Source organism: Brachyistius frenatus, unplaced genomic scaffold (genome assembly GCF_029030835.1).
Source record: "Brachyistius frenatus isolate BFR_SWC_R1_liver_20210118 unplaced genomic scaffold, ASM2903083v1 Contig_26, whole genome shotgun sequence".
Classification (NCBI taxonomy): Eukaryota; Metazoa; Chordata; class Actinopteri; family Embiotocidae; genus Brachyistius; species Brachyistius frenatus.
This window is the reverse complement of record NW_027210625.1, coordinates 4,596,868-4,623,679: the sequence shown is the minus strand read 5'-3', so window position 1 is coordinate 4,623,679 and position 26,812 is coordinate 4,596,868. Positions and strand designations below refer to the sequence as shown.

General features: G+C 43.7%; 1 protein-coding gene across 2 annotated transcripts in view; it reads left to right on the top strand.

Moving 5' to 3' along the window:
- The window catches only part of pard3ba (par-3 family cell polarity regulator beta a), a 133,322-nt gene that overhangs the window by 9,057 nt on the left and 97,453 nt on the right, over positions 1–26,812 (top strand). For both annotated transcript variants that reach the window (XM_069698408.1, XM_069698407.1), the window contains exons 3-4: positions 17,008–17,185; positions 24,679–24,785. In XM_069698408.1, coding sequence (XP_069554509.1) covers positions 17,008–17,185; positions 24,679–24,785 — 285 coding nt within the window. The remainder of the gene's footprint in view (positions 1–17,007; positions 17,186–24,678; positions 24,786–26,812) is intronic.

Sequence of the window (26,812 nt, the reverse complement as noted above, 5' to 3'; positions counted from 1 at the left end):
CACACACACACACACACACACACACACACACACACACACACACACACACACACACACACACACACACACACACACACACACACACACACACACACACACACACACACACACACACACACACACACACAGACAGTGGCCCAATTCCTGTGAAGAGCAAATTTCATTCCCCTTGCTAATTTCCCATAATGCATTCCTAAGATGTGCTAATAAACTGCCCAAAATCCATATTCATAAGCCCCGGGTCCAGATAAATGATAAATTACCAACACTTACTCAGCAAGAAGGCCAAATGAAATGGAAATGAAATATTCAGCCAAGCCTGTACCACGCAATTACAATTGGTGTTTTAAGATGCACGAACAGTAGTGTGTGTGTGTGTGCGCGCGCGCGCGTGCATGTAGGACTGCAAGTTTGGCAAAACACTCTTTGTGAAAAAGGGGACAGAGCTAAATAATAGATGTGTAAACTCAGTGAGAATCTTCAATTGGAGGAAAAACTGCTTTTTGCAATAACAGAGAACAGAGGCTTCATTTTCTGGGATGATGGAATTATAATCATGAGATCTCCATCTTGTTTGTGCACAGAGGGATGAGTCATAGATTTTAATGAATCATTTTCCAACCTAAACCTGCTTTTTTTTCTCTCTCTCTCTCTCTCTCTCTCTCTGAGCGTTGATGAAGTGTTATAATTCAAATCTCACTCTGGCATTTGATCAAATTCTCCCCCCGACAAGTTAACCTGATGTCGGCTCTCCTCCTCGAGCTGCGGTGGGTGTTTTGTGATGGCGGGCCACGCTGAGCGAACGCTGCAGTAGAACCTGCACCAAGCAGGAACTGTCCTATTTACCTTTGTTTCCTTACTCTCTCGGCTTTCACCCAATTCTCAAAACGCCCTCCCCCCCCTTTCATCTTCACTTCTCATTTTATGCTTTTGTTTTTGCTGCTGATGAAAAGATACCAGGCGGAATAGGACGAGCGTGCGTGATCCTCACAACGTGCCAGTCATCTGACTTATCTCCGGGCTTCCAAACAGTGTCGGCTCTTATAGATTAATGAGCTGTGCCTGGCATTCTTGATTAGTCTGACTTCCTTTTGTTTGTCTACATTTTTATTACCTCGTCGCAGCCGGCGGATTCGATCTTTAGTGCTTTTCTTTTTTGTCCCGTTATTGTGGCCAACGCTGTTTCGCCATCAATCATACCGGAGTGGTCCCATTGTGAGGGCCCTCCACCGCCCAGCGTGGGCCCCGTGTTAGCCGCGGATGCTAATGAGAGATAATGGCTGGCTATTTGTACGCCTGGTGCTTAGCTTAGCCACGAGTCCAGACCTCTTTATCTGGACCAGCCCCCGACTATTATTCAACACGCACACTCAAGCAAACAGCCACACACACACACACACACACACACACACACACACACACACACACACACACACACACACACACACACACACACACACACACACACACACACACACACACACACACACACACACACACACACACACACACACACACCCACGTCCATTGTCTGTGCCAAGCCGCAGGGAAATATGTAGCATATTATGTTAGCAGTAGCGTGTGTGGAAGGAGCGCCACTGGTGGTTGATGAGGGCGGAGATGAGGGGCGGCTGTGATTTGATTACAGTTCTGCCCCCCGCATCTGTGGCATGCAGACACACACACACACACACACACACACACACACACACACACACACACACACACACACACACACACACACACACACACACACACACACACACCAACATGCATACACACTCTGTTCATTAGCCCCCCATCTCGAGACACCGGCCACCAGCCATCTTCATGAATATTAATATCAATCCGATGAATGTGGAGAAGGCCATGGGGTGTTGGCTGAGGTGTGACCGCATATACACAGCGCACACTCCCAGACACAAAAGACCACAGTATAAAGAGACCACTGCAGGTCACAGTTCACTCCATTATAGTCCGCTTCTCTTTGGCCCTTTTACTGTGAGTGTGTAGGATGTGTCTGTGCGCCCTGCAGCTCTCAGATGACAGTTGGAAGGATGGTGGTTGAAGTCATTGACCTCAGATTACCCCACTACTTTGTTCATAGTGAAGAGGAGTCACTCATATTTGATCTTTTTCTCTTTGGTCGGGCTGTTATGACCAAATCACTGTCGTTTAGAGACTAGTTAGCCTTCAGTGCATTTATGTGTCTTTTTCAGCCATGTAGTTTTCCACTCACACGTGGAGTGAGCTTGTATGTGACCATAAGATTTGTGAATAGTTGTCAACCATCATTGGCAATTCAGGATGTACATGACTGGTATCATTTGTTATTGATTCTTCCAAAATGGTAAATTCCACATTTTCTTATCATATAAAACCCAAAATATACAATCTGACTCAATACTTTGATGAGATTGAAAGTTTCCTCTTCCTCTTCCTCTCCATTTTCCCTCATGCCTCCGTATCCTCTGTCTCGCTCCGGGTGAAAGCAGTTATTAGCAGATGTAGTGCTTTATTGTACCTCTACACATTCACCCATTTACTGCGACCAGAACCGTCACTCTCCTCTATTCACAGTTCTTTGGGCTCCTGCATTAGTTGCGGCCAATACGCCCATACGTCTCTGTGGAACACAGGAGCTGTCAGGCAGGCTGTCAGGTGGCAGCATGTTATTAGCATATAAGTTATAGACAAGATTTCACTTGGTGATCCCTCCTGTACATATACATACCTGACTGCTGCTGTTTCCGGTGCTCGTTGGTGAGATACTTGGCTCAGATGCTGCACACATGAAACTTTATACAGATGCTGCTTCATTATAAAGCCATCTCCCATCACGCCTCTACTTCATCCACATCTGAAATTTGAATGTTGGCCATGTATGAGTGTCCTCTCTTGTCACGCCAATCTCCTCCAAAATGGGAATTAAACTCAGGGAGCATATCGTCTCCTCATAAGTGGACTGTCACTCCTCATTCCATGTGCATGCACATACTGTACACATTAATCTACACAGAACTTGTTTTCGAGGGGAAAGACACATAAAAAATAAAAAATAAAAAAAAGACCCATCCCATTCAAGCAAATGAAAAATCTAATTTCATGGGAAATTTAATAAAAATAAAAAAAATTTAATGATTTCCTTCATCTATCTTTAATTAGCCCTTTTTAATCACTGCGCCTACAAGGCGTCCATGAACCTCCTGTACTCATCTCTCTGGTTGCTGAAATGTAAATGTGAGGTTGCACGTCCCAGCTGATCTCCCTCTGAAATGTCAACCGCTTGATTACGAGGGCGTTTCCCATCGTTCATGTTCTCCGCGTATATGTCACAGCGGAGCATGCCATGCTGCAAAAATGACTCAGTCACATGGAAATGTGTTACGATATTTTAAGTAGGTTTGTGGTCATGACAGTTTCTCATATACGAAACATATATCACAGACGAAATGACACCTCTGAAAAATGACCTCATTAAATTGGGCACCATGTAAGGAAAGATTTATACATTTGATTTTGTAAATTGAACAGATGTGTTCTGAGGGGAAATGAAAGAGTTCAGGGACTGTTGCCATAGCGCACAGAGCAGGGAGGAGTAATAACTTTCATGAGTAATTATTTCAAGTTACGTCACTTGAAGGAAATTAATTCAACAGCCTCAAAGATACAAACACTACAGACAAGCAAATAATTCAAGCTACAGGAGCGTTTTGTAGGCCTTGGCATAAAAACAATCCAGTGTGCATAGCAATTATTTGAAGGGATTTGTTGAAGCCCACTCGAGTTTCAGATCTCACAATAAAATTAAATAATGTTGCTGCAGTTTTTATTTCCGCCAGCTCCAAGAGAGCTCTCTTGTAAATTATGTCGGGAGATTTGCCTCAAGTCATTTATGACATATCAGATGTCAGCCCCTCTGACAGGCGACAATAAGGCATTACTTAAAATGTGCTAACGCACTGGAGAAAAAGTTTAGTGAATGGGACGTGATTGCGAGGCGCAGACGTGCTGATTAGTCTTTGACGCTCCGTGACATCTCGCTCCCTCACCTCCTCTCCCCTTATTCATCGCCACGGCGAGCCGCATTTGATTGGCATCTGAATAGTCACATAACTCTGCACACTGTCTGAATGGCCGGTGATGAACGGGAGCACCAGGTTCAAGTGCGCTGATTAGAAAATGTCACACGCATGCCAGCCTAATCATAATCAATCGTACCTCCACATTCTAATCATGTTCCATACATCCTTACCTGCGAGGATGGAGTCTCTGTCTCACACCTTTGAATATTTATCAGGAAAATCACATGCCCTGAACATGCCCGCTGTATAAAATACATCAGTTGCAGCTCTTCTGTAGTCATTATGTTCTTTCTGTTGTCTACTTAATTGATTTTACTCTTGCCCTTTTTTGTTTTCTAAATGGACATTTATTTCTTAAGGTTGCCATCATGGTTGAAGCCTGAGGGCTCCAGACATGTTGGGCATTTTAAATTCCATTGTCTCAAACTAAATTGCAAATTGCTTTTTTTTTTTTTTTTTTAGTTTTGGCTGCAGTATTCTCATTATGTGAAATCATTTATTATTTCTAAATAGCATCTGTCCGTTTTCTGTGAATGTTCTCTTTTATCCGCAGCTCAACTTTGACTTTGACTCCTTTGATTTCAGCTGTGTGGAACGAGACTTTATAGGCGTGACTTGCAAAACTATTACTTTGTCCTCTATTTGTACAGGTGCTCAAATATTACATTTTAAAAGGCAGGTTTAGATAGTAGATGGATGCTTTTTCAGTGCTTTAATAAGAGCTGCTCAGTCGTTTTTCAAAGCTTCATAAATGTAGGATTTGCTGCCGGCCTCTTGAACTGGATGGGACAATGAGTTGCTGCAGCAGCTTTGTCCCTTTCTTGTGAACTTCAGGGATGTATTAATATATTCAAATATGCAGTAAACATACAGTATATTGAATAAAGTTAGATTATCTCTGTGACAGACCGTTGCCTGCAGATCAGATCAGACGGGGGCGGTTTGTCCAATGGGATTCGGTCACTTGAGCTGATTTGATCATATCTCATCAGCCTCGACCTTGATTCAACCCTCCCATCTGAGCACCACAACAGCTCTTCATCTGATTATATTCAATTAACAATACCCCCTACACACACACACACACACACACACACACACACACACACACACACACACACACACACACACACACACACACACACACACACACACACACACACACACACACACACACACACACACACACACACACACACACATACATTCACCAAACCTGGTTTGATTGTAATTACGATGAGGGAGCTCAATGAAGGCTTAAGGAGAAATAATTCTCGCTGTGCCTGTCTGCTTTTTCATTTGACTGCACGCATGTTGATTTTTCTCATAAAGTTGCACTTTGGAATTTTAATTTCTTTAGACGATCCATTGCTCTACCTTTTGACTTTGAATGATGGCACCTCTCCAAAGTGATTTGTCAGTTCAATGAAGCAAAAGAGCGTTATTCAGTAAGGATAAGGCCAGTTTCTGTTTTCCTTCTGGAGAATGTGCTCGGTCATCACACCTTCGGATCTTGTTCTGTGCTGGCTCTGCCTCTGTTAATCACACAGATTCTGGGTTGCCCTCTGTGTCGCCATCACACCGCCCATTAGCTTCTAACAGAGCGAGACGGTCAGACTGTATCCTGACCTTCCTGTGCCTGCTGTGGTCTGGCAGGAGGAACCTGAGGGGGCAGCCGGCTGGGGCCACACAGGCCCAGTGCTTGTCGGACTCTCTGTCCTGATGACACACGCATGTAACCAGTGTGGCAGGAGAGGACGAGGAAGAAGCGTCCTGTGTCCTGCTCCGTGTTTCAAATGAACATATTACCCTGAATAAATGAGAATCTGACTTGATATGTGACATAAAGTAAACAGACACATTCAAATTCATTCACTTTGATATTGTCGCGAAGCTGCAGCTTGTGCTGTGTTTGTTGTCAGTATTAGCTTCACCAGTTAGTGGTGATTTTGGCACAGCAGCCTGCAGAGCAGCTAATCACATCCAGCTAATGATCTATTATAGATCAACTTGTTTACAGCAAATCTACTCTCTGACCTTACCAGCCTCATGCCATCTGTTTTTCTCGATGGCGTTGCCCCAGACTAGTGTATATGTGTGTGTGTGTGTGTGTGAGTGATGTCTGAGGGTGTGTGAAATCGTGGTGTGTTTTCCCTCCGCTCACTGAGTCTCTGCTCACTCCAACTGCTAATAACTCAAATCAGCAGAAAGTCACACTCCCGGACGTGTGTGCGCGCGCGCAAATGTGTTGTGTGTGTAGCAGTGTGTACTTTCACAGCAACCAGAGGATAAATGCTTGCAAATACCAAATCCAACTCATTTAGGTTAAATATTTAACGATTCCTGCTGCAATCACGCAGCTGAAACCACATCTGTGTCTATCGTACTGCACACACAGACACACTTTCATGCACAACGCGCACACACTGTTATTCTTATCATTCATTTTCCCTGCCTCTCGAGCTCATCATCTAACTGATTGGCTTAATGAATGGAGCTCTGTGGACGGTAATGCGTCTGAATAGGCCACTCGAATTATTAGCCCGCCTACATCTGACACAGGAGGGACTTACGTGGGGGAGGAGTGATGGTTTTAGTCATATAAGAGGAGTTTGTATTTAGAATGAATCTGCTTTCTGCTCATACATAAACAAAGTGATTTATCGCACTGAAAATAAAGCACTTAAGGCACAGTCCCCGAGTGCATTCATACACTGGATTTTCCACAGGATCATATTGGATGCCATAAAGACAGTAAAACATCGGTCTTAGAGGTTTTGCACCAAACAAAATTATTCGAATTTAAATTTGTGTAAACACATTATATACTATATGTCTACTTGCAGTGTTAGTGAAAGGGTAACCGTGCAGTGGGAGCTGTGTGTTGATGGATGGAAGCATGTGTGGTGTGAAGCTTGCAGACATATAATGGAACACAAATCTCACTTTTCCCCTCCAGGCTTTCATGTTGAGTCAATAACTATCTAATAAGGCGTGTTGGTAGGAACACGTATGTTGATGGGTGTACGAAAAAAAACCCTGCAGGAGTGTATGTGTTTTTCTTTCTCCCTTGAGCACCTGAGTGGCTGAGTGATGTTGGCTCTCCATGGCAACGGCAGGTACCAAATGTCAGTAATGTATAGCTCATATATCAGTAAACTCAGCTGGAAACCAGAATGTTTATCCCCCAAGAAGTGATATTAGTAGAAAAATACCTCCAACAATACAGGGAGGAAGAATATTTAGGTACTTTTTTGAATCCAGGAATAAAAAATCACAGGCATAACATTTATATCATGACCATTAGTGAACAAAAGTAGAGATTTTCTTTTCAAATCTGACTAAACATCACATCAAAGCTGAGCCGGCACAAAAATGAGTGCGACAGGCAGAGAAAGAGGTGACGTATTGTATAAAAGTCTAAGATGGAAATAGGAGGAGGAGGAGGAGGGAGAAGCAGCCGGTGGTGGAGAGAGCCACAGGTGAGAGGGCGCCAGCCTCGCAGCTCTGAGTTAATCACTCCTTCTATTTCTCTGTCAGATCCCGAGAGGAAGGAGAGAGGCAGGGAGGGAGGGAGGGAGGAGGAGGAGGATGAAGAGGGGAGGTTTCGATGTAGCAGCTGCCCCTGCGATGGCCACAGGGAAAAGAAAGCTGATTATTAGACTCTGGATCTGACTTTTGGGGTAGAGAGCTGGAACATGTGTGCTGTTTCTTCCTGTGTATGCGGGTGAATGTGTGTTTGAGTTGTGCGTGTTTATGCACATTTATGTGAGAGAGGTTATGACTTACTGTGCACCAGGAGACCACTCGATCCAGTGCGTGTTTGCGAGTGAATGTGTGTGTGTGTGTGTGTGTGTGTGTGTGTGTGTGTGTGTGTGTGTGTGTGTGTGTGTGTGTGTGTGTGTGTGTCAGGGCGTCAGGTCCACAGATGCGGAACAGGACCGGTGTAACCACCGCTGATGTGTTTGCACTTCTGGAATGATGAACGAGCTGGTTTGATATTTGTGTTGCCGACCTGAAAAATACGAGGCCTGGAGCTCCCCTGTCACCCACATCCCATGCTCTTTTGCCTCCCTGTTTCCCCTCTCGTCTCCCACTCCTTGCCTCCTCATCATCCTCCTCCTCCTCATCCCTCCATCTCTCTCCCAGCCTTTCGGGCATGTGTGATTTATGAAGAGTTTACCCTCTCCCTTTATGAGTGTGCATAAATAATAATGTGGGCTGTCACTATGCATAGCCAGCACCGCAATACCTCAGCTGGTGTCTCACTTTGTGTGTGTGTGTGTGTGTGTGTGTGTGTGTGTGTGTGTGTGTGTGTGTGTGTGTGTGTGTGTGTGTGTGTGTGTGTGTGTGTGTGTGTGTGTGTGTGTGTGTGTTTCTGTTTATGGGTGTGTAGACTCTCCGTTGGCCCACACGTGCTCCATCACTGAGGCTGATGCGACAGATGTGATTGCATGGTCGCACCGAGAGAGAGAGAGAGTGAGAGTGATAACTCAACTCTTTTCCATGCCTTAAAGAACCTTTTTACCTCTTTGGCTGTGTGCCTAAACAATAAGCTGTTAATAATGCAGATATAGACATTTGTCTTTCTTTTAAACCTTTGCCCAGGTCTTGTATTTGGGTGTCGGGTTTCATGGTAATATCTCCCCCTTTTATTGGCAATATCTGGATATGATGCCATAAACAAAAGTTTCCTCTAAACATCAAACTGCAGATAACTGAACCTACCTAAAGTGAAATGATTAATTAACGTAGTAGTTATAAAAAGTACATATTGTATTGATGGAAAAAAGCCAAATCTAATTATTATTATGTTTGATGCTCAAAATATGAACATTTCCTTAAATGATTAGTGTTGCTGAGTGGTGAGTGTTGCTCTTCACTCTGAGTGCAGCTGATGCAGTTATATTGCTGTAATAACAATATTTGAAAGTCTGAAAGTTGCATTGTCGTGTTAACGAGGTTTGAAGAAGGCTGTCAGTGTTTGTGTCAGTAAAGAGACATTATGTTCAATGTGAAAGTACGAGCTACGTTGATCTTGAGCATGCAAACACAGATACATGGTGGGATGTGCCAGATGCTAGCCAGAAGGAAGCACCAGGATCCCAACTCTAATATTTAGATTTTATGATCCTGATCTTTTAGCCTTTATCTCATGACTTATGTATTTTATTTGTATAACCATACTGTGACTTCCACCTTGTTAGTTATGCTTCTTAAACTTTGAATGACCCCGAGTCTGCTCCATTATTTTGAAATATTACAACTATGTTTTTCTCTTCTGCCTGATAAAACTAAGACTTTACACCTGATATTTGAAATGGTTCAGTTGGAAAATACCATATAACCTGCATCCCATAGATGATTTACTACAATAGTTTGTGTAAAGTCTGACAGTACGATAGTGTCTGTTGTGTTAGAAAGTAGATTTAAAAGATGCTTTTCCTCCAGTAAATGTTTAGTTTTTGATTTAGAGGTTGAACAAAAATAGAAAAATCTTGCAAAATATTGAACGACATTAAACTACTGCTTCAATAATAGAGTCACGGCCTCTCTCACACCACGGGGGGGGGGGGGTTGTTGCTCTGGCCTTCCAGTTTGTTATTTTTACACTTCGTGTGGGAATTGGGTCATCGTTTACTAAATTTACATGAATGCAGATGCACCAACAGACTGAGAAATTTACTTTGGTGTGTCAGTGTTTAGATCAGTCTGTCAGAAGCATCAAAGAGGCATTATGTTCAATGTGAAAGTACGAGCTGCCATTTGGAAATGCTGGCAACTCTTCAAACGGAAATAAAGAAACATTTAGGGGTTCAAGTAGTGAAGTTTCTGCATATGATTCATTATTTTTAAGGAGTCTCTTACCACAGGCTTGACAATTTTGATTATGCATTTGCTTGTGTGTGCGTCAGTTCGTGAGTGGGAGACAGTGTGTGTCTCTTTGACCGCCTTTGTGTTTTTGTGATTTCTTCTCTAATCTTACATACTGCCTGTGTCTGCAATAATTTCTCTGTGATAGTGTTTGATTGTGTGTGTGTGTGTGTGTGTGTGTGTGTGTGTGTGTGTGTGTGTGTGTGTGTGTGTGTGTGTGTGTGTGTGTGTGTGGTGTGTGTGTGCGCAGGCCCAGAGCCAGGTGCATGTGTTTTTGAGAGGTAATCCCACCCCCACCCTCCCCGCCCCCCTCCAAGCCCCTCTATCCCCCCACATCTGGTACGTGTGCTGTATAGATTCAGGCTGGAATAGAGGCAGGATTAGCCCTGCTCTCACCGGTAATACAACCAATTTTCTACTTGTTTAAATAACACAGGCCAAACATTCCTCTGATGGCCCCGACAGTGCCCTGAAAATGTGTGTGCGTGTGCATGTGAGTGCGTGCACTATGTGCTCTTGAAGGTGGGTTAGTTTTTGGTTTATGTGAGTGCATGAGTGTATCTTTGTGTTTCCATGCAGTCTTCTGTGTGCTACACAGGGTCGATGCATCAGCTGTGTTAAAGGGAAAACCTCGTCTTCAAACACAGCTGTATTAGTTTAGATGCCCACCATTTGTTGTTTGATGGTGTGGTTTTGAAATCCTCTGCATTACGGGCCAAACATAGCAATGTTTTGACATTCAGTTGTTCCTGTTTAACAGTGTTGGGGATTGAGAGCAATCAACTTCAGTCAGCATCTCATCAAAGAGCATGTTCTGTTATCTTGAATCTTTTTTGCTGGTGTTAAACAGAGTGAAACAACTTCTCGCCATGTTGATAGAAGGGTTATTCGGTCGTGCATTGACCTTCAGATTGTTATCCGTATTGTAATTGTTGAACCCTTTGGCACACATCAACACCGGATGGCGAAACACAATCAACATTGTCATGAGGAGTTGTAATGTGATGTTGGTTCCACTGCCACACAGTGTGCTTGGTTGATGTACTCAAAGCATCACTGTTGAGTAAAAATACTTACCTGCCTAATGTTAAAATAGTTTCCTGAATTTAAATCAGGAAGTTAAAGGTTAAAATGATTTTCAGTAGTCAGCAGTTTTTGGAGGCAAATTTTGGTTGGCACCATGAATGTGCTGAGGTTTGATACTCAGCCTCTGAAAGAAGTCGGTATTTCACCCATAAGCCACCATTTCTCACAATACACCAGAGCTGCTTCCCTTAAAGCTGAAGCTGATAGCTCCATATTATTTTTCTGTGTTTCTCATTTCTGGAATGAATCGAACACGACAGATTGATGATATCCAGTTGTTAATGTAACCGAGTTTCTTTAGCCGGCAACTGCATACCTCCACACTCCTCACTCTTCATACTCAAGACTGCCACTAATTACGATTACCTGCTAGGCGATTTAAAAAGAGAAAATATCTCTCGTTTCTGATTGACTGCGTTTCAAAAGTGATGTCATGGATATCGAGAGCCAAATTTCATCTCATTCATGGCGAGACACTTCACCCCTCTGTACCTGTGCACTGTCAATATTCATCACGCTTTACAACCGTGGAGAAAGCCGTTGTCTACGCATGCTGCTCTGCTCTTTGTCGAACGGCATCTAATTCATACGGGGAAGGGAGGAAGCTGATGTTATCACTAACCCTCCACTTTGAGGAATTTTCACAGCTCAGCTGCCTGAAATTCAGACAATGAAAAACACCATATGGAGGAAGTATTTGTTTTTATGCTGCGTTTCATCGGCTGACCGTAGACTGCAGTTTGAACCTTTTCAGCTATGGTGCGATCACAAGTGTGTGCACCAAGTTAGACTGTGAGGTTTTCATTTCCTGCAGTCAAGTCAAGTCAAGACACTGAGAGTGGGAGGTTTATTCCCTGTGATTCAGGTTTTAGCGGTAAAAAAACAGATGTCTAAAATAGTCTTCATAAACCGTTACTTTATTGAGGAAAGGTTGTGCGTGTGCGTGTGTGTGAGATGATTGGGTTACCATACAACTGTCAAGATGCCGCGCGTTCCTTCTGAATTATGCATCTCTCGTTCAAAGAAAGAATGAAGAATAGCGCGTGAGGGAGAAAACGGAGGAGAAGAGGGGGCAGTCGTAAGATAAATGACAACAGCACAAAAGCATCTCAATAGACTGGTACCACACACACACACACACACACACACACACACACACACACACACACACACACACACACACACACACACACACACACACACACACACACACACACACACACACACACACGAAAGCACGCAAATTCACACACAGCAGTTCTAGACAGCTACGAGAAAGGGGAAGAAAAATGGGTTGATTAGTACCAGCGGATGGAATAGGGAAGTGTGTCTGTTTGTTTGTGAAGTTGTGTGTGTGTGTGTGTGTGTGTGTGTGTGTGTGTGTGTGTGTGTGTGTGTGTGTGTGTGTGTGTGTGTGTGTGTGTGTGTGTGTGTGTGTGTGTGTGTGTGTGTTGGTGATGCTTATGTAAAGTAGCTCCTGACTAAAGCAAGGTGGCACTGTTCATCCTCTCACTGTGAATTTTTTTGTTTCACATTGTGTCCCCAAATTGTCTGAACCAGTTGTGTTTTTATGGTGTGTGTGTGTGTGTGTGTGTGTGTGTGTGTGTGTGTGTGTGTGTGTGTGTGTGTGTGTGTGTGTGTGTGTGTGTGTGTGTGTGTGTGTGTGTGTGTGTGTGTGTGTGTGTGTGTGTGTGTGTGTGTGTGTGTGTGTGTGTATCTTGCTGTATTCTGGCTTATTAATTCTTAGCAAGTACATCATTTTTTACAATCAGTCAGCTGGTCCATCTGTGAGTTGCAACATGTAAACATACTCTTTACAACAGCTATAAAAAAATAAAAAAATAAAACATTCAGCACTGATGAATTCAATGCATCAGAGTCCGCACACAGCTTATGTGAATGAAATCTCAGTGATAATAATTAGAGTAATGTGTAAACATATTGATCCATGTAAATAAATCCTGTTTGCTTTGACCTTCCATTAGAGGGAGGTCAAAGCAAATAACAACATGCAAGTCAACTTTGTTCCATTTGTGTGAACTGTGTCCTGATGTTGTGCAGGTTAGTCCACCGTCATGGTATTCCCGGGACACTTGATGGGCCTCAGGCCTCCTGAACCACATCTGTTTCACCTGTGATGTTCCTACTATGTCAAGTCAAAATGTCTGCTGGGAAGTAGGCCTATTTTAATGATATGGATGTTACCATGGAGACAAAACCTGCTTTTGATATGGTTGCTGCCACTTGAGTAGTTAAACAGTGACTTGATAGTGTATTTCTGGGGCAGTATGATTTTTAAAAATAAGTCATAGACCAGACATCTTTAAACATTTCAATACTGACTAGTTCTTAACTCAAAGTCCGCTTCCGTGCACGAAGACAGTCTAAGAATATGCGTGTGATCATAACCCTGTTTTTATCTTGATCTGATTTCCATTTTCACTTTCACTTTGCCTAAGTTGTGCACATGAGATAATATAATCTCAGTAAGGGTAATGAAGTAAGAATGTGTCATGTGTATTACAGGCTAAATGTGGGCGGATGTTTGCTTCCCTTTCTTTTAATTTGAAAACCCGCATGCTTTGCCTGCCGTAGGCCGTACATGCAACATTTTACAAGTGTGTGCCGGAGGCAGAGCGCGTGGACGAGAATACACACAGACACAATGTTTATCTCTCCCCATGCTTCACGCATGGTATTGTATGTGGCTTTCATGTATGCCACGGTAATCGCCTTGGCTCAGCAACACACACACACACACACACACACACACACACACACACACACACACACGCACACACACACACAGTCTTCCCAGCTAGTCTGGTCACGTCGGCTATACACAGTGTGTCATGATTTACAGAAGATCATAACATGACAATATAAAGGGTTCAGCTATTTGTATTTGGCACGGGTATCAGTGTGTGCGCGTGTGTGTGTGCGCGTGTGTTATGGAAATGAGACAAAGGGGACACATTATTCAGCAGTAGTTGACATGCAGCCTCCCCAGGTCCATATCAATATCCCCCCCCACGGACGCAGCGGGAAAAATAAGGCGATTTGTTTCCTTGAATACTAATCAGAGTCGGGGAGGACGGAGAGAAACCTGCGTGTAAAGTAAACACGCTGTGAAGCATACAAGGTGTTGTTCCTCATCCGGGGCCACGGGGTCCTCCAAGAGAGCATTTTACTGCTGTTTTTGAAGGACTGAATTGCAAACCACTGTGAAATCTAAGCCTTTCCCAAGTTTACTTTCTCAACATTTTACAATATTAATGTTTTTGCATGTTTTGCAACAAGACGCTGGCTCGTAGCTCGAACATCGTCCTTTACCAGATCATCCCACAACTGCTTTTGTGGGACTATGAAGCAAAACTATTCCATATTCATGAGGGGGAACTTCACACAAATAAAGGCTCAGATCACCCAAACAATAACAAAAACATATTCAACATATTATTGTTGTTATTTGCAGTTTTCTTGGAACTATGCTGTTGTCTTTTTGAGTCAGACAACTTCCTGCTTTGTATTAGAAATATCTGATATAACTATTGGATAGATTCTCATCCATTCTTGCGCAGACATTCATGGTTGACCCTCATCAGCACCCATCACCCATCACCTATCAGCTACACTGGCTCCATGTTGTTCTGCAGGAACTGAGGTCCATTTAACAAATAACAGTTTAATTTCCTACTTAAAGAATAAGTTTGTTTGGTAAATTCTGCCTTTAGTGTGTCAAATCTTTTAAGTATGGCTCTCGGATTATTATTATTTTTTTTTTTAATGAAAATACTTAACACTAGGAGTAAATGCAAAGACTCTTGAGTGGATGTCGCTTGATTTGATGGGGGCGAAGTTAAATGTTATGGATTACAAAGCGCCTCAAACACAGCTCCTCAAAAGGTCAATTATTCCATACTTGTTCCAAATGAAGCGATACACAATTGATTTTGTTGATACTTTATGTTTGATTGAGTGATGAGTGGAAGCAGCAGGGCGGCCTTCATCAGCATCACTCCCTGCCTGTGTCAACCATAGAAAAATAAACTCTGGAAAAGCAAATCATCATCACCCCTTCACACACACACACACACACACACACACACACACACACACACACACACACACACACACACACACACACACACACACACACACACACACACACACACACACACACACACACACACACACACACACACACACACACATTAAAAGAAGTTGTTGTTGTTGTTCAAAACGAATGAATCGTGTGTGTGCATGCACATCACATTACGCTCCGAGACTTCTTTGATTGATGCTGTCAGCGAGTTTTGGAGAAAGAGACGGAAGCTCGGGAGGGAAGGAGATAAGGAGAGAAAGAGGAAAGCAGATAAAGAAGAGAGAAAGAGCTCGAGAAGCATCCATCAACCGGCGCAATCAGATTGTTTTCTTGGCGTTCTGTCTTCTCTTTTTCTCTCGTCTTTGCATCTGCCAGCCCTTCGATTCCTTTTCTTTCACTCTGCTCGCTCCCTTGAACGCACACACACACACACACACACACACACACACACACACACACACACACACACACACACACACACACACACACACACACACACACACACACACACACACACACACACACACACACACACACACACACGACTACAGTTGACGAATCTCCTTTGCATGACGTTGGCCAGGTGTCACGAGGATATTGAATCACGGGAGGTGAGAGGCGGCGTCACGGCGTGATGGATGATACATATCTCTCCACCTCTTCTGTTTACTATTTACACACACACACACACACACACACACACACACACACACACACACACACACACACACACACACACACACACACACACACACACACACACACACACACACACACACACACGCACAGAATCTACGCTCTGTTGTTGTTAATTGACGTCCTCAACTTGTCTGTTGTTTTATTTCCAGCCTTCGTTCCATTGCGGTTATTGCTTTTCATTAAGTGGTCATTTCCTCCACCAGCACCGTCTAATGAGAGCGTCACGCCGCCACGCGCCCATTTATCAAACCATGTAGCCGCAATGGCACGGCCCGCAGTCAACACACACACACACACACACACACACACACACACACACACACACACACACACACACACACACACACACACACACACACACACACACACACACACACACACACACACACACACACACACACACACACACACGTTCCAGTTTCCTCTATCTGCCATCATGTCCCTGTCTCAATTAGGATTGTTTGTCGTCCTCCTGCCCTCCATCTCCTGTTCATTTGGCCGCCCCCGTCTCTTCCCGCCATCTCATTGTGGCACCCGTGTCATTGTGTTTGACAGCTTCTCATTCTCCTGTCAGATCTCATTTGACTGCTAATTTCATACGTACACACCTCGCCTCGCCTCGCAGCGTGTCAGCTCCTCTGAACCGGCCCTCTGCGCAATCGGCGCTCAGGTTTTCCTCCTTTGTTCACATGAGAAAAACGTTATTGTGCTGCTGAAGAGGCATCTGCTGGTGTGTTGTGCACTGTAAGAGGGTTGAGAGTGAATGAGCTGTGAATCCTGCTCACACACACACACACACACACACACACACACACACACACACACACACACACACACACACACACACACACACACACACACACACACACACACACACACACACATCTACACATCTACACACTTGGCAGAATGAAGCAGGTTGCATCCCCACTGCTGGCAAGATAAATCACATAAAAGCCTCACTGTGATCATGGCACAGTGGAGATGCTATATAACCTGGCTGCGTGTTTCCAGCTTGTTCTCATGCCAGAAATCTCATTGTTTATCCTGCCATGCTTATCTTGTGGAAAGCTTGTTCATTTCAGATTGTGTACACGTCACGTTTTTACTATTTCACGATATTTAGGACACAGTTTTGATTTTGTGTGTCTCTTCCAGCTGTTGGCGGTATTTCACAAAGTCCCGCACGGGAGGACGGACAGTCCCAAAGAGAGTTTGTCCGACGACTTATCCAGCGCCGCCCCGAGTCCAGAACCCCTGCACTACTATTCCCACCTGCAGTACCAGCAGCCAGGCAGCGGAGAGATCGAAGTCAACGAGGCTGTCCTCAAAGCCAGTACGTCACAACTGCTCTTAATGTTGTTCGACAGCCTCATTCTGAGCAACACAAAATATTCTGTTACGTAGAACACAGGTGTCACCATAGCTTCTGTGAATATCATAAAAGCACCTGAGGAACTAAAGCCATGCTCAATCAACACATATTTTCTGCATGTGAGAAAGTGGATCATGGTGAGACAGCAGTGTGTGTGTGTGTGTGTGTGTGTGTGTGTGTGTGTGTGTGTGTGTGTGCATGTGCGTGTGTGTGTGTGACTGCATGTGTGAGAAACCACCAGAAAGTACATTTATGGAACAGATGTAAGCCGAACTGCGTAAAGAAATGATTTTTGCCTGTAACTTGATGGCGTGTGAAAACAGATGGGGTGGTGACGCAGCGTTCTCTCCTGTCGTCATCACTCTGCATTGCTCTGATCGAGAGCCATCGTAATAATAATTTGTGGTTGTTATTTTTCCTATGTTTACTATTGAGGATTAAAGAGGGTTTTTACTAATATGTAATTTGAAATACATCAGAGGTACCTTGACTGAGACGATGAACGTGATATTAACAAGACTAATACGTATTTGTATTTTTTGCTCCTCTCTGTGCTGCATTAAGGAGATGGATATGCTCCAGCTCTGCTTCGGAAATACATAATGTCTTGATAAATAATGCTTAACTCATTATGTTGCCGTTATTTTATAGTCTGACCAAGTCAGTCTGTTGCTGTTGTCCAGAGTGATTCAGCTATAAAGAAATGTAAACTGACCAGCTCTTATTAGAGGAATTTCACTCCTTCTGGATGAAATCAAAGGGTTGAGACAGCTTTAAAAAAAAGAAAATCCATCCAAGGTTTTTAGAAGTAAAGTAACTTGATCATCAGGATTGCCATTAGAGTTTAAGCACATGCCTGCCCTGATGTACTCATCGGCAGAGATTGAGAAGGATATGTGTGTCGTGTGTGTGTGAAGTGTAGAAAGTTCGTTCAGTCCTGTCGTATAGGTCCTTGCAGTCAGAAGATAAAGTGAAGGAGTTACTGGGTCACAGTGCATCTACAGAGGGAAACATTATAACAGGAATATTCAGTCAGAAGCCTTAAGGAACCTCTGGGGAAATATGTGCTCTGTCTGGGCCAGTCTGTTCGGGCTACAGATAAATTTTACTGTAAGTAATCTGGAGCATGATTTGTGCCTGTTCATGCCATTCTCCTCTCTTCATGTGCCTCAGATTGATTAATTTTTGAATGACAAGAGACCAAGTGAAAGGCTAAATGAGCCTGGGTGTGATTAAATACGGGTCTGTCTAATCGCCGGGTCACCCTGCAGCCCCCTTCCATTCCCCTCGCGCCATCTGTTGGAACAGTGCACCCCCGTGCACACACAGCTGCCCTTTGCCATCCCTTTTCTCTCTGCCCACTTTCACCCCATGCCCCATCATCTGCCTCCTTTCCACTCCAGCCAGTCGTCTCTCGCCTACTCTACTATTCAGCTTCAACCACCTGCCGTCCAGCTCAACACCCGGGGCCCTCGACCTTGAACCCCCATCCCACCAGGAAACCTCCGCGATACCCACCCTCCCACCCTTTGCCGCTTTTCCTACGTCTCTGCATGGCATCCACCTCTAACTAGATTAGCACTGTAGCCTGTTAGCATGCCCAGGGTCCAGCCAAGCGTGAGTGGACTAATTCCAGTCCCACACACACACACACACACACACACACACACACACACACACACACACACACACACACACACACACACACACACACACACACACACACACACACACACACATGCCTGTTCCACCCTGTCTTTAACCCAGTGGGACCTCTTCCTGCCCCCCCCCCGAAAAAAACAACCCAAAAAAAAGAAAAGAAAAAAACCCTGCTCCCCAGCCCTGTTGAACCTTGACTAACTCAGTTATGATGTGACCCTGTGACGCCCCTCATATAGAGCCAGACTGATGCAATAAAGGCTGCTTTTGTCATCCGGACAAACGTGCACAAAAGAATCAGTATGCAAGTTAACCAACCAGTGGCAACCAAAGTGGTCGCCCATCCACTGCTGGGAAGGCCTCTTGGGAGTGTGTGTCTGTGTGCGTTTGCTCTCCTCTTTGCTGTAACAAGATCGGTCGCAAACGTATTACATCACATCAGGTCTGCGGACCATTTGCAGTGACATCATTTGTGAAGACCAGAACAGATGTAGACGGTAAAACCTGGTAGAGAGATGTTCAATTCACAGGATTCAAATATTTTGTACTTTTTTTTTTTTTTTTTTTCCAATGTCCATCAAGGATTAATGCCCAAAACCTTTTATAAATAAGGCGCTCGTCATTGTTTCAGAATCAGAGGTAATCAGTGGTTACAGCGCAAGCAACAACTGCTAATTCAAGTTGGCTTTTCATGGTGAATGTTAACCAAAATGTAAAATACAGGGCGAATAAAAGAGCAACTCATGTACTCCACAATAACCTTACACTCCCAAAGACGGGAACCCCGATAGCAGGAGCTTCAAACTTACTCCTCACAAATGGAATATCATAGCGCTGACAAAATATTATGAAAACGACTGTTTTCTTTCCACTCTCAATAGCAGCACTAAAGCTTTTCATGTCCCATCGACATACTTTTTATTTCCCGGTAACACTGACCTATATCCATTCATCTTCAGCTAACTGCTGTGTTAAAACTCTTTGGACATGATCACTACTACAAGTCATGTCAGTCTGAGAAATGGAGATTATGGCAAAAAATAAGGGAATGGAAAAATGAGAAAACAGTAGACTTAAACAAGATTAGATAGAGACAATAGAGGCTATGAGGTTACTATACTGCAGCTGTTTTATATGTAAACACTTGAACTCAGTTATCTGAGCTATATATGTGTTAATGTCCCATATAGAGCCTTTTTTCTTGCTGTGTTTGAACAAAAGGGTCAAAGCTAACTGGGATAATCAGATGTGTCATGTTGGCTGCAACACATCCTTCCAGACATTAAGCCATTTATCAACAAATCATGTAAACTAGGGTTACTGGGGAAATTAAGTTACTGCAAACCATGTGAACGCTTTAATCACACTATTACATTAATCTTATTATTCCCAATAATCTGGTTATAGAGTGCAGGTAATCGCACTGAGTGGTAGTGGACAGGACGAGGAGTAATTCAGTAATCAGTCAGGCATCAAAGTGTTTGTGTGTCAGGTCAGGCCAGTTGTTTGAACAGGGTGATTGGACTTCACACTGCCCCAGTGGGATGATTAGACCTGCATTGATCTGCTGCTACACTGACACGCACACACACACCTCTAGGAAGAGTGTCCTTATCGCATCATCCCATGAGCAGCCTGAGCCGGGCTGCTCTATCGATTGCCAGAAAAACAAGACCACCCCAGCCTGTGGCATGAAAACACAAATAGAAACGTACACACGAGCAAAGCACTGTGTCCGTTGATAATAAACGTACATATAGCGCACGCATGCTTGCACATGCAAACTCAATTTCAAACGAGGGAACGAGCGCTGATTAATTTGTGGATCCTCACACAGGCGCAGTCAGTCAGAAACATGATGCATCCTTATTTTCATCCTGCCCTGGCAGTGAACTAGCGCTGCCGAACTTTCACAGAGCTGAAAACAAGAGGGAAATTCTTAAAATAACCCTCTGTGTTCCCATACTTGCATAAGCAGCCTAGTTAGGCACCGAGCCGTGGATGGAGAGTCAGCGGCAGACAAACACAGAGCTGAAAGTTTACAAGGCCTCTTCAGGTTTCTCCAATTACACAAATCTCAATGCAGGGATGGGAGCATAACTCGGGTGTGTATGAATGCGTTGCTGTTTCTGGCCTTGAAGTGGGCGCTGAGGTGAGTTTGGTGGGTGGCGTCTATTTAAAGCTGCAGGGTACCTTGTGGTTGTGGGTGCACACTTCAGTCAAATTAGGGAACCTAAAATACATTCTGAGTTTTCGTGCTTCCACCTCTTCTCCGCCCTTTTGGAAGGAGGTTGTGTGTTAATGTCAGAAAATGTCTGTGATCTTAAAATACTTCAAAATTCTGCTCACGTTGCCAAAAGAGCAAAAACGATGTTCAGTTCCTGTCCGGAGGGCTGCAGACTCACGTTTGGGCCAAATCTTTTATCATTCGATCAAATTCAAAATCTGTTTTACATCAGAAACAATTTGGACAAGAAGAAATGTCTGACCCACTAATTTATCCCTTTGAATTCAATTACTTCTTCCATCTGTAACCGAACTGAATCTAGTCACCCTGTTTTTACTGGGTTAGTTACTTTCAGCTTGAGGTTGCACGGCATTCATCTATAAGCAATACATTTACAATTTACTATTGTCTCGATCCAGATGTTGCCAGTTGGTTGAATTTGCATGTGGAAAGTAACATGCGCCTACATGTTAGGCATATAAACAGTTGAGGGGGGTATTGCTGCTCTAGCTTTTCCACTATCTCAGTTGCCCTTCATTAGGAATTCCTCAGAGGCAATCTTGTATATGACCATCCAAACGGTGGCTGACCTGAGAGAGTCACAACTGTCACTCTCATCAATATCCCTGACCCTCATTGACACCTCTTGACCCTGCGGAGGTCACCACAGGTCAGAGGTCAAAGCTAGTGACCCTCAGGTTCCTTCACATGGCCGGCCGGGCTCGGGGACTCTTGAGCGGTGGGAGGATTGATTGAGGCAGATTTGACTGCGTTGGATAAATGGAGGAGGATTTATGGGGCTGACCGCTGGGTAATGGACCCTGACTGTGACCGTGGAGCGGCCTCGGTCACTTCACAAAGTCGCATCATTGACATTGTAGTAAAGTATAACTGTGTGTGTGTGGGGGGTCGTGACTGAGGTTCCTCGATGATGCAGCCGATTTGTAGAGCTCATTTAGAAAATCCATTGCAGGCACTTTGGAAATAAATATATCATTCAGTATCTGTAAAATCCACATGACCTGGCCGCCATTTAGTCCAGCTGTCCTTGTGGTAGTAAAGGTATTTTGGTCCTTAATGAACCCACTGACCTTGCAGTTTGATTCAATGTTGTGCAGGAACAGCTGTCAAAACAAATTTGCATGTGTGTTTTAAAATGCCTGCTGTCACATTGCATGTATCCATTTTTACCAGCGTTCACTTTCTATCAATGTACCAGACAGGTTGGTGCAGGAGGGGCGCAAAGAGCCGTCCATTAAATTTTACTGCGTTCCATACACGGATGTTTTAAACTCGGAAACCTTTACAAGAGCATACGCTGCTCTGGAAAGTAAAAAGAAGTGAAAAATAGTGTGGTGGTTTGAATGAATGCAGTGGAGGTACAAATGCAAAAATGTTTCCATAAAATCCTTGAAAAGCTTTTTTTTGTGGTGTAAACTGATTTTGCTGAACATTTTGTTGCTTGTTATTAATAATCTCAGTGTAAAAATGTCTTCAGCTTGAGTGAAAGCAAGTTTTTGTCGTGCATTATTTGCCCAAATTTGACCACCGCACTGATTTTGAAGTCGGTGTTTACTACTGTTTACTCACCCCAATGTCTTTCAGATGTATTCCTCCAGACCCCCTTTACACCTACACAGAAATCGCATGAGTTTCCCATGTTTTTCACATGGGAAAACTCATATGACACGTTTCCCACACGTTGCAACATATGATAACATGGAAAAAAATTTGTGGAAACAAATGGGGCTCTACATGGGCTTTGCACCATACACCATGAAAATGTTTCCAAAACCCACATGTTTCCCATCACGTTTCCAATCACATGTGAAATGCATCTGTTTAATCTGTCAGAGCATGTTTTCTTATCGGGTATATTCATGAATAGGACTTTGTTTTCAGATCTTCAGACAGATTTGTGAGCGAGGTAGCACAAACTTGCATATATGTACGTCGTTGCATGTAGCTGTGTTGCTTCTAAAATTCACTTTGTGTGCTGCCTGAACACACCTTCACTAGTCAGAACCCTTTTAATAATGATGAGAACTATCTGCAGATAGCAGCGTGACCTAGTTTAGATGCACACAAAATTAACAGATAGTATGACAGAGAAATAAAGAGGAACATTGATACTTTGGAGTGCTGATTTTTGTGATGTCTTTTGATGCGAGCTCTGAGAGATTCCATTTTTTTTTTGATCTGGTGGTTTCTGTGCTAAATCAAAGCCCATTTCATTATTACAAATCATACAGTTTCTACACAAAGGCTGCTTTCCCAAATCAAATTAGACCACATTCTGTTTATTTCTGCCAGAAAGCAAAAATCAAAAAGTGGGTATAAGAGGAAAAAGTGAAGACAACTCAATACCTAATTAAAAGAAACCTTCATTGTGAAGCTTTTCCAACTGTTTTCTACACCTTTGAGTTTCTGCACCTCATTATCATTACGTCTTTTCACATTCACTGCTTGTCGAGGGAGAAAGAACATGTGAAACATAGACAGAGTGAGGGTGATACTGGGACTGGCTCTTAGTCCAGCAGAGATTAACCGATAGTTTATGATAATTATTACAAATGATTAGACAAAGCTGAACACAGAATTGGATAACTGAACGTGTGGTTTGGTGCGTTTGTGTCTGGGATGGTTGGAATGATCATTTTTCATTTGTCTACAATCACACACACACACACACACACACACACACACACACACACACACACACACACACACACACACACACACACACACACACACACACACACACACACACACACACACACGCGCACACGCACAGTGTAACCTGTGCTAGTTCCTTCCCTGCCACTTGTTTTCCCCCTCTGCTCTCTCTATTCTGACCACGTTAGACCGGGACCCTGTCACTGACCCTACAAAGAGAGATTGATTACAGGAAAAGAGAGAATTTTGTTTGCTGTGTCTTTCAGTTTTCCAGGCTTTCACCGGTGCTCCTTCTCTGTCACCATTTCTTGGCTGTCTTTCTTTTTTGTTGTTTTGTTTATCTCACACTGTGCCTCCTTCTCTTCCCTATCCCCCCCCCCCTCTCTGTTGAGTTAGATTTAAAAACATCCCGCTACGGGTTTTACTTCTTAAAGATACCACAACGCTCCCTTTGGGGGTGGATATTTAAAACTTGAGGCAGCACACAGGTCCAAATTAGATTCTTTTTTAATTGTTTTATTGCGGATTCAGACCTGCCCATGTTACCTCTCCCTCTTCTTGGGTTGTGGGGACTTTGGCGTTTGTGTGTGTGTGTGTGTGTGTGTGTGTGTGTGTGTGTGTGTGTGTGTGTGTGTGTGTGTGTGTGTGTGTGTGTGTGTGTGTGTGTGTGTGTGTGTGTGTTTGGGGACGTGGAGGCAACAGCTGGTCATATGTAAGTGTACACTGTGGGTGGGTGGGGGGGTTTGGGCGTCCACTCTCAGGGTCGATGAGTCGTCCTAAAATAAATGTGAAACGGGACATGTTCCTTATCATTTCTTGCGTCTATTTTAGGAGCTGACATTCAGCATCCCCTCCTTCTCTTCGTCTCTAACACTTCTCTTTCTCATCACAGATACACCTCTGTTGGTGAGGAGCAGCAGCGACTCTGCTCTGGCCCCATCCCACGAGATGACAGCCACACCTCCACCTGATCACCATAACAATGGGTCTCCTGAGCCGGTGAGCATAATGTCACGGTGACGTAAATATTAGGGGAGAAATTTGTAAGAAAGAACTGCAAAAGCTAGTTTATAGTAGTCGATGACAGTCATGGAAAGGAGAGATTTGAAAGTTAAATTGTAGGTATTCATGTCTGCTTGATTTCTTTCCCTGTTTCACTGGTTTATAAAAAGAAACACCAAAAAGAGGTTCGGCGTCTCAGCAATAATTGGAAAAAAAAATTCAATCTCCGTCGACTAAACTCCAACAGCTCAAACCAGCTGTGCAGGGCGAGCAAAAACAAAGTAAATATATATAACAGACAGATGAACATATTGCATTTCCAATTCCATCTTTGGTGTGTGCATACTGAAGACAAACAGAGAAACCCAGTGAATATTCTTCTTGTGGTCCAGCTCGAAGCCCCAGGCTGTACTTTGAAAAGGCTGGCTTTTCAAGTGCTCTCCCTCCTTTTGAAACAGGCCACCATTATGGAGGACTTTGTTTGCTGCCTCTTCTGTGATTTCATGTGTGTGGTGGGCAGGATCGAGGCTACATGAGGTCACGTGTGTGTGTGTGTGTGTGTGTGTGTGTGTGTGTGTGTGTGTGTGTGTGTGTGTGTGTGTGTGTGTGTGTGTGTGTGTGTGTGTGTGTGTGTGTGTGTGTGTGAGAGAGAGGTAGAGAGAGAGGGAGGGAGGGAGGGAGGAAAGAGAAAGGAGTCCTGTTGTTTGCCCCCGCTGTGTTCAACTCAGCGGTGACTAAGCAGAACACGGGCATCAGCGGGCGACGAGTAAACACAGTGACAGAGTCCATATTTCCTGTCCAGAAAACATCGGCCCTCATGTGCTTCAAACAGAGCGAACAGGCTCTTTAGAGATAATTTAAAATATCCTTACAACTGTTTACAAGATTCAACAGCTCTCTGCCGCCTGACAGATGGACTCTTGCTTCAGACCACTGCAGCCTTGTTTAAATAAGGACAAAAGCATTGCCTGTAAAGAAAGTGATGAAGAAGAGACAATGCACATGAAGGTTATTGAAACTCCTGAGACCATTGTGTTTAACATCTAAAGTATTAGGCCTATTCTTCTTCACAAACATGTGACTTTATGTTTTTGTTAAGCCGTTATTGTGTCTTCACTCTGCGCATATGGATTATTATTGGTTGTCACTTTGGCCAAGACATAAATATCTCAGAAACTATTGGATGAATCATCATGAACTATATGTTACAATATAAAATCAATGACCAATACTTAAGTGATTAGTATTTGTTCAGAGCTATAGTAATCTGTAAACTGGACAATCTGATCAAGACTGTGTATGATAAACACAAGACATAGAGGAGAACCTAGAATCTCTCTCTCTAGCCTTGTAGTGTGTGTTTTGTGTGTGTTGTGTGTGTTGTGTGTGTGTGGGTCTGTGCACGTGAAAAGCTAGTAGGCCGTCACAGTTCTTGGGCATATTGAGTCCAAGGTCTGATGGACTCCATGGATCAATACACTATCACTTCATCCTCACTCATCCACTGTACCACTCCTCTGGACCCACCCCTCCCCATCTCCACACACACTCACATACCAGTAACATGCACACACACACACACACACACACACACACACACACACACACACACACACACACACACACACACACACACACACACACACACACACACACACACACACACACACACACACACACACACACACACACACTTTTGACCCTTTTTGCCTTGAAGGAGGTATTGAAAGCCAGATAAAGTGTAATTTAACCTTCTGCAGTGATAAATATGCATACTGCCCCTTTAATTGATTTTCCTGGCTGCTGTGGTGAAGGCCAAGGTTGACCTACTTCTCTCTGTCTTCCCTTCACACGTAGTCTCTGCACATACCTCTCTCAGTCAGCCTTTCTCTTCTTATCAGAAAAGCAAGTAAAACTGGCAAAAGACTGAGCGGTACTAAACATGCAGCCGGCCCTTTAATTGATTTAGACTTCCTGCCATGTTCGAAGCCTATAAATGAGACGTTTCATTTTACCAGCTCACT